The sequence below is a fragment of the Trichechus manatus genome, unplaced genomic scaffold (assembly GCF_000243295.1).
Source record: "Trichechus manatus latirostris isolate Lorelei unplaced genomic scaffold, TriManLat1.0 scaffold00199, whole genome shotgun sequence".
In the NCBI taxonomy this organism is placed as follows: Eukaryota; Metazoa; Chordata; class Mammalia; order Sirenia; family Trichechidae; genus Trichechus; species Trichechus manatus.
Genome location: NW_004444135.1, coordinates 3851979 through 3869108, shown reverse-complemented (window position 1 = coordinate 3869108; position 17130 = coordinate 3851979). Strand labels below are relative to the sequence as shown.

The 17130-nt window shown below is 41.4% G+C and overlaps 2 protein-coding genes across 4 annotated transcripts in view; one reads left to right on the top strand and one right to left on the bottom strand.

Moving 5' to 3' along the window:
- Positions 1-2646, top strand: part of OSBPL1A (oxysterol binding protein like 1A) — a 27738-nt gene extending 25092 nt beyond the window's left edge. Inside the window, exons 8-9 of the mRNA XM_023742081.1 lie at positions 833-923; positions 2491-2646. Of these exons, the coding sequence (XP_023597849.1) occupies positions 833-923; positions 2491-2633 (234 nt within the window). The 3' untranslated portion in view covers positions 2634-2646. The remainder of the gene's footprint in view (positions 1-832; positions 924-2490) is intronic.
- Positions 2647-4145: 1499 nt separating this feature from the next.
- The window catches only part of CABYR (calcium binding tyrosine phosphorylation regulated), a 28125-nt gene continuing 15140 nt past the window's right edge, over positions 4146-17130 (bottom strand). Inside the window, exons 4-6 of one of the 3 annotated variants that reach the window (XM_023742063.1) lie at positions 8651-9937; positions 5798-6401; positions 4146-4231 (exon numbers count right to left, since the gene is read on the bottom strand). In XM_023742063.1, coding sequence (XP_023597831.1) covers positions 5803-6401; positions 8651-9937 — 1886 coding nt within the window. In that variant the 3' untranslated portion in view covers positions 4146-4231; positions 5798-5802. Of the gene's footprint in view, positions 4232-5766; positions 6402-8650; positions 9938-17130 lie in introns of those variants that run through there. The other 2 variants (XM_004387929.2, XM_023742064.1) reach the window with 2 other exon arrangements.

Sequence of the window (17130 nt, the reverse complement as noted above, 5' to 3'; positions counted from 1 at the left end):
TAACTGAATACTCTGATTCATCAAATTATCAGTGAGACAATGCAGTGTTATTTTGGAAACTCTTTGAATTTCTTCTGAATGGAATCTGAAGCTCTATGAGGTCTCAGTACGAACTTAGAATAATTTGACATGTATTTAGTTTTTCCACCCAAGTTTTCACTGATGTATCTTAACATCATTTTTTGGCCTTAAGAGTAAGTTGGTTCTTTTTTGATAAATGCGTGTGGTGGTGGCAGTGGTGGTTGTTAGTTGAAGCCGAGTTGGCTCCAAGTCATGGTGACTCCACGCACACCAGAATGAAACACTACCCAGGCCTGTGCTGTCCTCATGATTGGCAGCATGCTTGAGTCTGTTGTTGCCTTCCAACCTAGAGGGCTCATCTTCCAGCACTGTATCGGACAGTATTCTGTTGTGATCCATAGATTTTTCATTGACTGATTTTCAGAAGTAAATCACTAGGCCTTCCTTCATAGTATGTCTTAGTCTGGAAGCTCTGCTGAAACTTGTCCACCCTGGGTAACCCTGATGGTATTTGAAATACCGGTGGCATAACTTCCAGCATCATAGCAACATGCAAGCCACCACAGTACGACAGACTGACAGACCAGTGGTGGGTAAATGTATAGGGTTTTTAAAGGGCATAGCTATGGAGAGAGGTGAGGGGTCTTGAGTGCCAGCTCTGCCTCTTACTAGCCTGGGCTCCAGTGTAGTGGAGATGATGCTCGTGGACACGGATGGTGCTTCTCCGTAGCATTATTGTGCTTAGGACTGTGCCTGGCATGCCCTACACAGAGAAGAAAGGCTTCTCACTGACATTCTTATTTTTATTTAGATCAAGCTAGTGAAGAAAAAAAGCGACTGGAGGAAAAACAAAGAGCAGCCCGCAAAAACAGGTCCAAGTCAGAAGAGGACTGGAAGACGAGGTGTGTGGCTGGTCCCTCAGACAGGCTTCTGCATGTCAGTGAGGCAGGGGAGTGGGGTGTTAGCCAATGCAGAGCAACAGTCTGTCTAGCATACACCCTGCCGAACCGGCCCCACCCAGGTCTGAGAGAAAAGTTATTTCCACTAACCTATTCTCAGTATTTGAGCTGAAAGAGTTGTATGAGTGACAAAGAAAAATGGCTGTTTAGAAATTAAGGTTAAAATATTTCCACACAGTTATAACAGGTAAATGTCAAGCCAACTATCTCTCTTATCCCCTAAAACCTTGTCTCTTCTATATAAGAGGGAAGTTAAAATCCAGAAGTACAGATTTTGGTGTGAAAAGTGACTACAGGGCCATTTGCTTTAACCAGCAACAGGGAAAACCCTAAGAGAAAAAAAAAAATGCTTCATAGTAAGCTAATTCCTTTACTTCCATAGCCCGTTCCTGCTATGGTGATAATAGGAACATTTGGGACTTAGCAAACAAATCTAACTGCACTCTAATAAATATTTTCAGAAGCAGTTTGGAAAGAATGGCAAAGACATATAAAACTATTTTCATAAATGTTACCTGAAAACTAAATCATGTTTATAAAATGTTATACAAATTTGTGAACCTTTTAAGTAAGTTTGTATTTCTGTCACCTAAGGAAAGCTGGGGCTGTGGGAAATGGGTAAGGTTTTTTTTTAATGCAAGAAAATAGCTAGGGCAGCTCCTTCTAGAATTAGGTAGGACATGTGAGGATGTTAAAAGCTAGATGCACCCTAAGAATCCATATTATCATTGAGGAAATCGAGACCCAGAAAGATTTGGATTAGATGAATTTCGCTGGATTCTGTGTAGCACAGTGTATTGAAAAAATGACGGTCTTTAAAATTAGACCTAAGTTTGCTATCACTTACTAGCTTGGGCAGTTATTTAACTTCTCTGACACTCAGCTCAGTTGTAAACTGGAGCTTTAAGAACTTGGGCGAAATAAACAGCTCGGAATTCTTTTAGATAAAAATATTAGAACAGCAGCAGCCTGCAAGTAAAAACATAGTGTCTCATCCTAATTCAGCATGAAGATCCTTGTGAAAATGGGAACAAACAAACAACAAAAAAAAAAAACGAAGATTTGGGGGGCATTTACTGTGAACCAGACACCTTACGTATTCCTTAAGCATGTTGTAAAAGTTTCCTTTCCTTTCCAGTTGCTTAAATCTTCTAGTGGGAAATAATGAGTGGGGCTGGAGATTAAACTAATTGGACCAAATATATTGGTTCTGTCAACTCTACTAAGAAGATCCTACTTCTGTTAAGTAGTATTGCTAGATGCTGTGGGACATTCATAAACCTTTTGCTTGGTATCATTGCTTCTTTTGGAATATTGTTCTACACACATGTTCCTTAAAGAGAGAAACAATATCACTTTTTCAAAGTCTCTCTGGAAATGCCTATCAGCTCCCAGCAGGAAGAGAGGAAGAGTTGCAGCAGTAGGGAGACACTGCACGCTGGTGAAGAAGCAGAGACCCTGGGATTTCCAACAGTTTCCCTCATAAATCTTGTCCTTTCTCTTTAAACAGGTGGTTCCATCAAGGTCCTAATCCCTACAACGGAGCACAGGACTGGCTTTACTCGGGCAGCTACTGGGACAGAAACTACTTCAATTTGCCTGACATTTATTAAAATGCAGACAAGTCAGGGTGGTTGGCTAATTTACAAATAAGTCTTAAACCTATGTTTTAAAAAATTGTTTTTTCTTTATTTCTACTCATCCTTTAAAAAAAAAAAGCCCACTCGTAACTTGCATTTCACCAAACGAAAGTAGGGTACAAAGTGATTTTGGTGATGAAAGTCTTAGGAAGAACAGATAATTTTGCTATCCAAACATATTTAATTTGGAAAACTATTTTATATAGAGGTAAGAGAAACTGTTGGGGAATATGCTTTTTATGGTTGCCATATTTACTGAAGGTCGATACCTAAATATAACATTAGCTTTATAAATTCTACAGTAATCCCAAATCAGGTTATTTTGAATATTTTTATGCTGTCATGCTTGAATGTTTTCAGTGTAACTTTGAGATGTTTAGAATTCTCCTATACAATATTTATGTGCTCAAGTGTAGAGAAGGTTATATCATTTTGTAAAAACTACATTGATAAGATGGCTTCTTCATACTAATCCTCTCAACTTTACCCATCTTCACCTCTAAAAACAAAACAAAAGCCTGAATATTCACAATAGATATTCCTGATTTGAAAATTCTAAAGAATTAAAGTGGAAAAGGTATTTCATTTGTTTATTGTAGTGCTGTGAATTTACTTTTATAATTGTCTGTAATCAATGTCATTAGAACTATAAGACATTTGAATTGTACGTTTGAATTGAAAATATGTATAAAATAAAATCTAGCAATTCACAAAAATTTTAATCATCATTATTACATAATGACAAGCCCTTTTAAATGCTTCAACTTCAGTGGCAAGAGCCACAGAGAAACTAAGTTGCACTCATGTATATAAGTATCAAACCATAAAAAGGAGGTCTTGCGCATTTCAAGTTTGCAAGGCACCTGTGTACTTAAAATATGTATGGAGACCTACTGTACAGTAGCTTGGCCCCTTTAGTTGGGGTACATTAATCTTACGGTATTTATCCACTCACACAAACCCCAGACTGAAACACTGCTCCAAAGGGCCTTAGGTAGATGTCAGTAAATTATTTTAACTGCTGTCTTAAAGTTAACAAGTGTTATAATGAAATAGTTTACCTAATGCTAAATAAAGGCTTTAGAATGTTCCCTGAAAGTGTGGTTTCTTTTAAAATTTAAAGTATACTAATGCTGCCAATTAATACTGTCCTGAATTATCAAGAGTGTTCTTACAAAGAAGTCCTTTTGGTGCCTCAGTCCCCAAGGGCCAGAGAGAGGTAACCAGGCAACCAGGTAGGCAGTTCGCACTTGGTAAATGCTCTCTGGGTAAATGCTGTATTGTGGAGAGGTACTGTTGTACTTATTTGATGTGAATACCAATTAGGGAGTGATTAAGTGGGAGCACTTGGCGAGAAAACTTGTGACTAGATCTGCTAGAATGGGAATGGTTAATTTTTTTTTTACATAACATACATGAGTTGGAAAATGCTGTTGCTTCACAAGTCTGAAAACATTTAAGGCCTTTGCGTTAGGTTGCTTGCATACCTTCTAAATTATACAAAAAATAGCAAGAATACAGGGTTTATGCTTGCATGAAGTTTATTGAAATAGTACGCTTGGTGGTAGACTCCACCTTGAATGACGACTCAGACAACGTCATTTTCAGCATCTGTTAGGAATAACATAAACATTGAATTGTTTAGATTTAATGATGACACTGAACATGTGAAATGAGTGGAAGGTCAGAAATCCAAGATCTGCCCTCCATCTGCTCTCTGTTACTAAGCTCTTAACTAATCTGTTGGTTACCTGAAGTAAAATATTCTAGCATTTCATGCTGAAAACAGCCATTTGACAGCTCCACTAAAAGTCCATGAAGAGGATGAATAAGTAGTTTACTATATGGAGGTGGCATAAATGCATACAGCCCTAAGACATTTTGATAACTCAGAGTTGTCTGTTCTTAAATCTAGCAACTGTAGTACTCACACCTATGGATGACATCTGGCTTTCGTCCGTCTCTGAGATATTCAGAACTTGAAAGCAAAACAAATTGTTCTAAGTAACTGAACTCCTGGCGTGAACGTATAACACTTGTATTATGTACGCCTAATGTGTGTCTCTGCTATCTCTGCCTCTGCTTGACTTCTAATCCATGAATCTGATTATATCATTCTGCTGCATAAAACATTAATGCTGGCTTCCCATCAAACTGTAAGTCCAAATCTCTCTCCTAGCCCTACTTAACCTCTCCCAGCTTCATCTTTTTCTTATATACTCTCCCCCGGCTCCTCCCAGGCAGTCTTATTTGGGCCTGTTTTAGTTTCCTGACCCTCCAAACTCTTTCCTGCCACAGGACTCTTCCTGGAGGCTCTCAGGTCTGGTTCCTTCTCATACTCGGGCATCAGTTTAAATCCTCTCACGGAGAACGTGCCTGAACACTGTATCTAATGGCAGCTGTTAAAGGGGGGCCTATAGCAGTCCCTGTTTGTTTTCTTCATGCACATACTGTAATTTACTTTTTTGTCTGTTTCCGCCACTAAGGTGTAAATTCCATGTTTTTCTTACTCTACTATACGCAGGTGGGGGGGGGGCAGCACAGTACTTGGTGTTAAGTACCAGTTGAATGACAAATTGAAAAATGATCTGTGAGTGATAAACTGCCTTACTACAGTTAATTCCATTTGTCACCTTAGTTCTTTAATGTGTTTCCAACCTGTCTGTACTACTGTAAATGTTCAAAACTCTTACTACATTGGGTGCTCCATATAGAATCAGCAGTTATGTTGCTCTCCCATGGGTCCGAGCCTCCATGTCTTATCTGTGCTTCTCCCCACTCATTAAACATGCTAACTGGATGATAAGGTTCCCATATAAGACTATTATTTTTTTTATAAATCCATCCCTGTTAAGCCTCTGCCATGATGCTAGACACAGAACAGGTATTCAAAGGTGACTGAGTTCACTGGCTGATTGGTTCTTATATTAGGCACCAAATCCTTGGTGTAGGTCATGGTGGTGCAGTGCACCTGCTGTGCATTTATCAGAAATTGGTGATAAGCTGAAGAGACAATAACCATGTCAAGTTAGAGTATACCCAGGTCACTGCATACTATTATCTCAATTCAACTTAATTTTTTTTTTTTAAATATCTCAATCTCCAGGTCAGCAAATCAAAATGCTGAAAACTCAAGCATGTTAAGGGCCGTGTATTATGGTAGGAAAATTCACCTACCAGTTTTAAGTTTCTGCTCTGCGAACATGGGCAGTAGTCACGGTAATTTCTCCAGCAATACCGTAACTTCCAAAGGGAGTGCGTTTGTCACCAGATCCTGAACTTTTTTTGGCTACATCTTCTACTGGGAAAGCAACAGAAAGAAAAACTGGGCTTTGTGGTCGGGGGACATCTTGTCCACTTGTAGGAGGACTAGCATTCTGGGAATTTGGGGTATGTTTCTGGAATTTTTGATCTGCAGGAACAGCAATGGGTACTTGTACTGCAGCATATCTCTTCAAGGTATCTGACTGTGAAACAACAGCATGTCCAGGAAGAGGTTTCCAATCCTGTGCTTCCTGAACATTTGAGCCTACTAAAATAAAAGGTGGCGCACTGGTCTTCTTGGTGTCGTCCATCATCACATAAGTTGGAGAAGTAACTTTCGGTGGATGCTGCAGAAACTGTGGATCCTTAGAATTAGATAAATAGAGGGTTGCCTGGGGTAAAGGCCCAGGTGCAGGTGGCGGTGATGGGCGACTTTGTTGATTCATATCAGCTAGACAATAAAGGGTCCACATGTTAGAATATGGTGGTGGTTGTCCTGCTTCGCTTGCTGCTATCGCTATAAAAAAAAAAAAAATTTGCAGGCATTAAAGATTCGGTCTCTGTATCAAGCACTATGCACAAAAATGTCTTTGTAAATCTTTTTTACATATAAACAAACAGCTGTGGTGATATGTGCCATAAAGCATGCTATAGAGAGGGCTAAGTAAATTGTGTTTGGTAATGTGAAAGAAGAGAGATTCTCTATAGCTGGAAAACGAGAACAGGGTTGTTCTGATAGCAAGTGGCAGGGACACTAGAGTTGTGGCTGAAGAAGCAATCTCATTCTAAGCTGCTGTTCCCAGGCACTTAAACTTTATAGACATGGCTTCCACAGGGTCCTCAGAGAGGAAATGGACGGTCAACAAAACTTCTGGCTTTACAAAAAAAATCAACTGAAGAGTATGTTAAGCCATTGAAAAAAGGGTTAATGCATCTGCATAGTGATTTTTTCTTTACTGGTGAAAGTTAGCACTAGGTGTCAACTTTTGTGCACATAATCAAATATCTCTGGCCCTTTACAGGCACCATTAGCTCCCATTAATCTGTCACAGATGCCACATAATCTAGGACTCAGCACCCCAGAGAGTACCCCTTATTATGGCAAGGTTTGAAATCATAGGTCCTGGGTGGCAGTAAAAGGCTAGTTGGCCCCACAGGGGTTCTTTAAGAAAGTATGTAGAGGTCTAGGTCTGCCATCCATCTGCTTACACCAAGGAGTCTATAATCTCAAGTTTGACTTGCCTAATGAAGACAGTACTGTCTTGGAGAACTAGTCCCAGAAGATGGGACCTAGGAGAAAGAAGTGCCTGATGGAGTAGTTTCGTTCTTTCACTTTGCCCAGATGTGTTGATGTCACCTTGGAACACTGGGCCATCTATCCCTGGTGCAGCCTTTTTCCCAGAAAATAAAATAACACTATGCACATGATTAAGCAGTTATGTTTTCAATAGCTCCAGATACTTTTCAATGGATCTTTCTTCAAGCTCATTAAAAAATATGTACAAGCCAAGTCTCCAGTTCTTTAAAGAGGAGAGCGAGTTTGCTAGCTCACTCAGTTTGTTGTTGTTAAGTAGCCTCTTCGTGCTGAGGCCAACTCTGTTTTGCTTCAGGAAAAGTTAAGCACTGGACAACAGTGACTCGGTATGGAAGTGCTGCTTAAGCCACAAGTGTAATGCCAGTCCCACGTGCTATACTCCCAACGCTGCCCTCTGCCTTTTCAGCTGTACAGAATCCCCATCACACTGCCAGACAGAATTTGATCTTTTCTAAACACCTGCTTTTGTAACACTTCTTTATCATCATCCTGGCTCTGGTAAGAATCAAAGTTGAGAGTGTTTCTGCAAGAGGAATGGGGAGATTGGTCATGCATGCCCCATCCATCCCTAAAGACAAAGGCTCCTGCGATTGCCTGCGTGGGGCAGCAGGGTGAGCAGACCAAGTCTCATAATTAGATCGAGACAGAGGTCAAATCACATCTGTGTCACAGGGAAACGGTGGCTGGTCAGCAGCTAGGAAAGCAGCTTGATTTGGGCACTTGTCGAAGGAACTGATGGAAGGAAGCCAATCATCTGAACTGCATCCATTGTTGCTCAAGTGCCTGGCGATCCTTTCTGCTGCTCATCCGTCCCTGGTCCCCTGTGTGACAGAGGTTCAGCCTGACCTTTCCTCTCCATCCAGCTATGAAGTTGCTCTCTCAGCTGCAGAAGCTCCCAGGCAGGACATGCATGCTTGACCCAGCACCCCAAACCTGGTTGCAGAGCTCTCCTGCCTCAGTGCGAAAGCAGTCAAACACACCACCATTTCTTTCACTCTTTTTCCTTCTCCTTTTCTTAAGAAGTGGAGGAGGTTAAATGCCATGACCTATGTAAATGCACGGCTATAGTTTGATCTTACATTCACAAGTGAAAAATTTCAAACCAACAACCCCTAAATAGTTTTGTAATAGGAGCACAAAATAGTTAGATCCCATGAGTATATTTTTTTACCCAACAACAGGCTCTAGTGTTTTTTAAAACATAATGTGTCCAAAAGAATAGCACAAAAGTGCTAGATGACCAAACTTGGGGATGTCACTTTAAAATCACTCACCTCATGACTGTAAAATCTAAAATACAGCAAAGCATTTAAGTAGGTTTGGCATTTAAAAAACTATTGAAAATAAAGACACTTGATCCAATCTGAAGGGAGGCTACCTAGATGGTTACCTGAAATACAGATGTCACCTGAAATGCAATTTTTAATTGTGTAAGTATCTAATTTTCTTACCTGGCTCCATCAAACCTTGTTCAGGTGCTGCTTCCTCTTCTGGTTCGATTTCTGGTTCTGTAAGACCTTCTGGAACAGGATTGGGGGAGCCACTAGATGATTTTACAGATGTACTTGAGTGTACATCTTTTGCAGATCCCCCAGAGAACACAGGGTTGGCCTCCATCTCCAGGGGGGCAGAGTTTTCCCATGACTCATCCTGCCCAGTATCATCAGAGACTACAGCACTGACCTCCATTTCAAGGTGCAGAGATTTCTCAGAACCCACTGACTGGACAGAGCCCTCTGCATATTGTGCAGCCACCTCTTGCAGACCTTTCAAAGAGGTGTCAGAGAGCAGAACTGTTCCTTCTGCCTCCAAATGTACTGAGGACACATGTTTTTCATCCTCCTCCAACTGTACCGCGAGTTTTGCAGAATTTACCGATTCTGCAGACATGCCTGAGGCTGTCTTGGTTGCTACAGGTTTTGGACTAACTGGTGGTGACTGCTCGTTTTCTTTAAGACAAGCAACTTGATCAGTAAAAGGGATAACTATTTGTTCTGGCATTTGCTCGACAAAAACTCCTTCAGTCACAGGCACATCATTATATATAGATGATATATGAAGGGTTGATGTAACCTGAATATCAGCCTGAAAAGGGACTTCAGGAGGTTGATCATAAGCAGGAGGTTCTTGTTCATCCTGCAAGGGGAGTGGGGAAGCCGTTGATGGTTCAGCCTCATCGTCTTTGGGTTTAGGACCTGTATCTACATGGACAGACGTTTGGCTCAGAACCTGCATTGCTACCACCTCTCCAGAACACACAAGAGGAGGGGACACCACAGTATCTTCAGAAGCCTCTGAGCTCAGCACCTCCTCAGAAAGAGCAGGCATACTTGTTGCCACGTCCACCATTAAAACGTCAGATTGATCAGAACGAACAGACGAAATTTTACCTAACATCTGGGCAGCAAACTGAGCTGGGTCAGCTGGAACATAGGCAAACTCTGGTGGGACAGCTGCTGGAGATGGTGATGAGGGTGGGGTGGTAACCTTAGGAGTGGATGGTTTGGAAGAAGAACCATAGACTATTTCAGGTATGTCCACATGCTCTGAGAGTTCCGCATGAACTGACGGAAACTGGGTGGTTTTGTTGCTAAACAGTGGTTTGGATATATTGTCCTCCTCTGTGTCCGTAGATTTTTCCTTCCGTGTAGGTTCTGGGGAAATTACAGATGCTTTTTCTGGTTCTTTTACACGTTCTGGTTTCTTCTCTAGTGTCGTTCCTTGTGACCACCTCTCAACTGAAAACATCAGCCAGAAGGGTTAATCAGCATATATTCCCCAAAGAAAGAATTTTAAAGAAAGTAGCAGTAGTTGAATATTCAAAGGTCAAGATACACATAAAGAGTTTGGCTTTATTTTCCAATACCTGTGACTTAGTGGGGGTAAGGAAATGTTTCTGTCCTTATCTACTCAAAAGACCCTCCCTCTGTTGGTTCCCTTAGAAACAAGTGACTACAAAGCACTGTGGCAAACCAATCAGCAGATACCACCCTAAGCCTGTCAACATGAGGACAAAGATCCGAACTCTGTGCCTAGAAATCAGGAAGCTGAAAACCTCTGCGGACAAAGTTCCTGATCCAAAATTCCACACAAAACTGGGAGAAGGAAAAAAAAGAGCTCTTCAACCTGGGCAATAAATTATCTAGTCTTCAGCTGGTAAAAGAATAACTTACTAATGAAGCAGATGCTATTACATTAATAAAGGCATTCCTCAATATACGAAAATTGGTGCCTAGAGTTTACCTTCATTAACTGGTAAACTAGGGCACTCTAGGATCTTTTTACATTAGAATACATCACATATTCTAACGTAAAAGTGACAGCACCTGGCATTTGTGTGCTAATGCAGCCAAAATTGTACTGATCCAGACAAGAGGAGTAGAAAGGGATCTCTGGATCCACAAGTATGGACTCAGTGACTCCTCAGGCAGAGCGAAAATTCCCATGGCTTGAAAGATCAAGACAGCGAAACTCCTAGAGCTGGAAAACCATTTTCTGGCTTGTCACCTGTCTAACCACCTTAGTTATTATGCCTCCAAAGTTTTCACATCTGCTTGTTCTTAGGGAAGCATCTCTTTAATATCATAGTGAAATCTGCAGGACGAGTAGGATTTGCTTTACAAGAATGTTTGAGTCGGGTCAAAACTTTACTGGAAGAGGCGTTTTCGTAGGTACAGCTGCTTCCCAAAGAACAGTGTCCTGCAGTGTCTCCCTCTAGAATGGTACTGAACTCTTTTACATTCAAGTACGATGTCTAATTCTGGACCATGGATACTACCAAATGCTCACATGTGGATAAGAGTTTTAAATAAAAGACAGAAAAGCCACGTCTACCCTTAGCTCTCTCTGCTTAGAACAGTAACCTCATTTTCCTAACCATTCACCTCTTCAGGACTTCCTCGCCTGCTTCTTCACAAAGCCCTGTCACCCATCCAGTGCGTGTTACCAAGTGCTTGCATTATGTGTAAAACAGGATACTAGGCACTGCTGAGAATATATACCTTATCAAGACATGACCTCATATAGCTTACAGTTCAGTAGGGGAGATAAAACAGATACACAAATATAGGTAAAAAGTATAAATACGTAATAGTGGTACTAAGAAAGACCTATGGGAGTTCAGAGGACAGAGAGAGCTACTCTGGCTGGAGGAATAAGGGAAAATTTTATTTAAGTAAGTCCAGCCTTGTGGAAAGGAGGAGTGTACTGTCACAGTATGGGGAGAGCAATTAGAGTCACATAACAATGTATGTATACATTTTTGTATGGGAAAAAATAAATAAGTCCAGCCTTGAGAGAGTTACTCTTACACTTAGGATGTAGAAAGTTGCAAAAAAAAAAAAAATGTTGCATCTGTCGTAATGAGAAAACACCAGATAAACCACAAAATCATTACATTTTGTTGAGCTATCACACAGCTGGGGTCATAAGACAACCAAGTAACCTGATTTCCAAAGAGGAGCCAGGACTTCCAAGGAGAGAAGGGACAGAAGAACTGTCTCGTCTGTGGTAGAGCACAGGAAGAAGAGGCTGACGCCATATTTGCTGGTAAGCTAAATCTTAAGATACTGTTAAAGGAACCCTGGTGGCACAATGTTTAAGCCCTCGGCTGCTAATGGAAAGGTTGGCAGTTCGAATCCACCAGTGGCTCCATGGGAGAAAAGGCCCGGCAATCTGCTCCTGTAAAGATTGCAGCCTAGGAAACCCAGTGGGGCAGTTCTGCTCTGCCATACAGGCTCACTACAAGTGGGAATAGACTCAATGCCACACAACAACAATAAAAGGCTAAATGTGGGCTAGGAAGTCAATCCGGAACAGCCTGGAACTCCACACCTGAGGGGAAACCCACCAGCCCTTGTCCAAGGGCCTCACAAGAAAGATACAGGTAGGCCAGAAGACCAGAGAGAGCCCCTGAATGGGGCAGATTGCAGGAGGTGACTGGCAGCTACCTGGTGGGGGAGGTGGGGTGGGGCTCCGGCCCAGGACCCTATACTAACACCAAGTACAGGTCTCCTACCTCTGGGGCAAAAAGTGGAAACCCTGTGGATGAATCGAAGCACAAGACCACAGATACAAGGCAGAGTTGGCTGCCACATGGGCAAAGGGCAGGAACACCGAGAAAGCCCCACACCTGAGGCCCAGGTGCACAGGGCCAGCCTAAACCTGAAGAGGACCCAGTGCAACAGACTCCCCCTGCCTTGACCAGGAGCCCAGTACTGAGTAACAAGCAACAGCAGGCTGCCACCAGAGCTTGGAGAGAAAGCCCCTCTGGTGCAGGCTTGCAGGGCCGGCTGAGAGCTGAGAAGGGAGGAGCACGAACACTGAGAAACACCTTCTGGCACCCTAGCCCCCACCTTCAGCACAAGGCAACAACAGCCCACTGCTAGAGGAATTTGAGGCCTGTGGTACACTGAAGGAGCCCTGGTGGCACAGTGGTTTAGAGCTCGGCTGCTAACAAAAAGATTGGCAGTTTGAATCTACCAGCTGCTCCTTGGAAACCCTATGGGGCAGTTCTACTTTGTCCTATAGGGTCACTATGAGTTGGGATCGACTTGATGGCAATACGTTGGTTGGTTGGTTTATTTTTTGGTACACTGAAGGTAATGATAAAAACCCATTGCTGTCAAAGTCAATTCTGACTCATAGTTACTCTATAGGACAGAGTAGAACTGCCCCATAGAATTTCCAGGGCTGTAATCTTTATGGAAGCAGACTGCCACATCTTTCTCCTGTGGTGGGTTTGAACTGTCGACCTTTTGGTTAGCAGTTGAGCACTTAACCACTATGCTACCAGGGCTCCAACAAAATCCAAACCCAACAACTCTTGACTAGATTGACCCCCTCACACACCCATTCAAGGGCCCCATAATCCTATTTTCCACCATAAAGTCTTAAATTCCTAAACTACTGGTTTATTTACCATGAGAGTTTTCAAGAACCTAACCAATTGGAGAGGGATTAGTGTAATCCCTAAATTGCTTGCTTGGGACCTATTTGATGTTAGTGACATGGTATGATTTAGGCAACTCCAGAAGGGCCCACTTGCCCTCACAGGCTTGCACCTGAAATTTTATCTAGGAGATTAATCTTCAGGCTTAACATTTTTGCCTGTTGAAGTCCTCTATTGAAATACAAACATTCTGGAAAGCTCAGGCACCATGTAATTATGAATTATTAACAATTTGTCAGGAAATTTGTGATGTCATTTTCAGAAATAAATGGTAAAAAAAAAAGTGTGTAAGAGGAGCTGGATTTCATGTCCTGGCTCTGTGATGTAGTAGCTGCAGGAGTTTGGCCACGTCAGTTGTTCTGAGCTTCAGCCTCATCTGTAAAACGGGGTTTACATTCTGACCTCACTGAGTTTTTGTGGAGATTAAATGAAATCATGGATTTGAAAGTGTTCTATAAGCCATAAAGTACATGTAAACGGGGAAGTGATACATCAATACTTTGTTTAAAAGGGATATAGAAAAGTTTTGAAAATGTGATATCGAATTAAAAATTATGAATCTCAAATGTCTTTGATTCAGCCCTGATTAAATTGGCTATTTCCTAAACTGGGTAGTAAAATGCAGGAGATAATACATACATTTACACATACACACACATTTATACACTCTTGAATACATCTATTTCATAATTTTAAAAAAATTAAGTTGAAACCAGATGCTTTAAACTTTAATAGCAGGTGACAAGTTTTTATGAAAACGCAAGGCACTATAGATGAACCGTTTAGCTTAGTTTAGAATACATGAGAGAAAGTTAGCAAATATGTACATACTAAAAAAAACAAAAAACTGTTGCCATCAAGTCAATTCCGACTCATAGTGACCCTATAGGACAGAGTAGAACTGCCCCATAGGGTTTCCACGGAGTGGCTGGTGGATTCAAACTACCAATCTTTTGGTTAGCAGCTGAATGCTTAACCACTGCGTCACCAGGGCTCCTACGTACATACTAGTTACCATAAATGTAACTTAAATCTGTACTGAGTTTCTGCTGTTATCTGTTTATTAAGGGTAAAGAACTTTTCTCTAATGTTTTAAGATCTGTTTTAATAATTCCAAAGATTGCTGATTTGTAATCTTGAGATTATGTTTGTTGTTGAAAACTGTATTTCTTAAAGTTGTAAACTAGGTTTGCTATAGGTTGATAGTACTTATTAACCTTATGAAAATTAACCCACTATGACTTCAGCGATCAGGTTCAACTTAAACTAACAAAAAAAACTGCAGACTCTTAGAATTAGGAACATAACTAAAGGCATTCCTCATCATAAAAAGTTATTCTTTAAGCATAATAAAGTGACTAACAGATTAAATTTAAATTCAATGCAGAATCTTGATTTTCCTTGGAGCCAATAAGATAAAAAGCCCCAAGCATACAATATTTTTAAGAGTAGACAGAACTTATGTGAAGACTTAGGGTCCTGGGACACATACATGCCAGCAGCATAAGGAAAAAGGCATATTCTGGCCTTGAAAGGGAAATGTGGAAGGTGTCAAAGACAAGAAGATAATAAGAAGCAGGATATAAAGGAGATAAGAACAGTCCGGTATGAGGATTGGAGGTCAGGAACTCACAGTAAAGTGCTTTGAAGTCCAGAATCAGCAGTATGCATGTAAGGCATCTTTAAGGGTTCAGAACAGAAGAGGAATCCAACTCTTCTGTGTTGAACTGATTGGAATGAGGAACATCAGAGACTGTAAATTAAAGTACATGGTTTCTTTTCTCCCCTCCTTTCCTCCATCACTCCCTTCCTTCCACTCATTCTTCATTCAGCAATCATTACCTGCATTTCTATTATGTGACATACTGGGGAATCAAAGATAAATAAGACCTCCTAAAGAGCTGTCTGATTAGGGACAGAGGCACATAAATGGGTGGTTATATAACAGTGTGGTCAGTGCAGTGATGAAATATATATGAGGTACAATAGCTTTTAAGTAATTGTTCTGCTTTGGAAAAGACAAGAGGCAGGTGTGAAATGGGCTAGTAATTCTGCCTGTTGGGGTGGAAAGCAAAAGATGGAGAGGCTGGTCTTTGGGAAAATAGCCATCAGGTATATCCTAGGTGATTCCTCCACGCCATGCCCCTTTTCCTTTACTCTCTTCTTGCTATCTTACCTGGACCATATGGAGCAACACTAAATGCACTTCTTCGGCTTATTCCCTGCCCCTTCTCCTGAGTCTATTTCTATCCCCTCCCTCACTACCCCTACCTCCAACCCTATCCCTGTGCTCCCTCCTACACATCTCCCCACATCATTATACCCAAACCTCCTGTCTCCCAACTCCAATTAAGGGCAAAAAAATTAAAGCAAGATGGGTAGAAGGGCAGACATCCCTCCCTTCTTCCTTGCTAAGGGAATCCTAATTAGGTTTGGGGCAACAGTATGCCCAGCCCAGGTGATAAACCACTAATGGCCCAGTGGTTCTCAACTAGGAATAGTGTCACCCCTCCTCGGAGAGTGCAAATGTGGGCGGGGGGGCATTTTTGGTTGTCTTAGTATCTGAGAAGCACTACTGGTATTTAGAAGCCAGGACGAGGGATGCTACATGTCCCATAATGCATAGGACAGTCCCAAACAATTGCCCTGTTCAAGATGCCAACTAAGCACCTGTGGAGAAATACAGACCTAAACCAGCCATGTCAATTCTGATATCTTTTATCAGATACTTTATCAGCCACCCTTGGCCAGTGGGACAGAAGTGAGGTCTGCTAGGGGACTTCTTGAAAAGATTTTCCCTACTTAAAAGAAACAAGTGTCACTGGTGCCACTACTTTCCACTTCTTCCTGACTTAAACATGGGCATGACACCTGGAGCAGTGGCATGAGGAGGCAAGTAAAACATGCTAAGAATGGTAGAGCACAGAGTTTATATCCTTGATGCTTTATTTAGTAACTGAATGAACACCACTTCCAGATGCCTGTTTTCTTAGTTATTTGTTAATTAGTTTTATGTTACTTGCAGCTGAAAGCTTTCCTAACTGACATCGGTCATAAATCAGAACCAAAAACCAAACCCATTGCCACTGAGTTGATTCCGACTCACAGTGACCCTATAGGACAGAGTAGAACTGCACCATAGAGTTTCCAAGGCTGTAAATCTTTACGGAACCAGACTGCCACGTCTTTCTCTCATGGAGCAGCTGGTGGGTTCAAACTGCCAACCTTTCGATCAGCAGCCAAGCACTTAACCACTGTGCCACCAGGGTCCCTTATAAATCAGAAGTGGTAAAGAAACATGAAAGGGGGATTATGGTATTTACTGCTATTTTCTGTTTTTATTCTATAAATTCTGCAATACCCATTTTCCCATTAGCTGCTTGTTGAATTCATTATCTTAAGGTTTAGGATATTGTGATTTTTTTTTTCAGACTACTGTCCACAAAAATATCTGGGCCATGTGCTATACAACCTTCTCTTCTGTGGTACAAATTTAGGGTATAGGACTGGTGATGAAGAGGAAGAGAATTCTTTTGGATTTCTGTACCTGTGAATAAATTAATTTTATATTAATTTTATTTCTTCCTTTGTGTGTGTGTGTATGTGTGACAGTAGACATCTTTGCCCTGGTCCCAATCGCAAGGGGAAAGCATTCAATATTCACCATTGAGTATAATCTTAGCTGTAAGATTTTTGTGCATGTACCTTATCAGATTTAGGAAGTTCCTTTGTATTCCTTGTTTGCTTATAAACTTCCTTTAAAAGTATTTCTTGCAGAGCAGGTCTGATGGCAATGGACTCTCTCAGCTTTGGTCTGCCTGAGAATTTCTTTATTTTTCTTTTAAAAATATTCACAGGGCCCCGAGGGACTGAGTTGCTGGGCGGAGGGCTCTGGGGACCATGGTCTCGGGGAACATCTAGCTCAATTGGCATGACACTACTTATAAAGATAATGCTCTACATTCTACCTTGGTGAGTAGT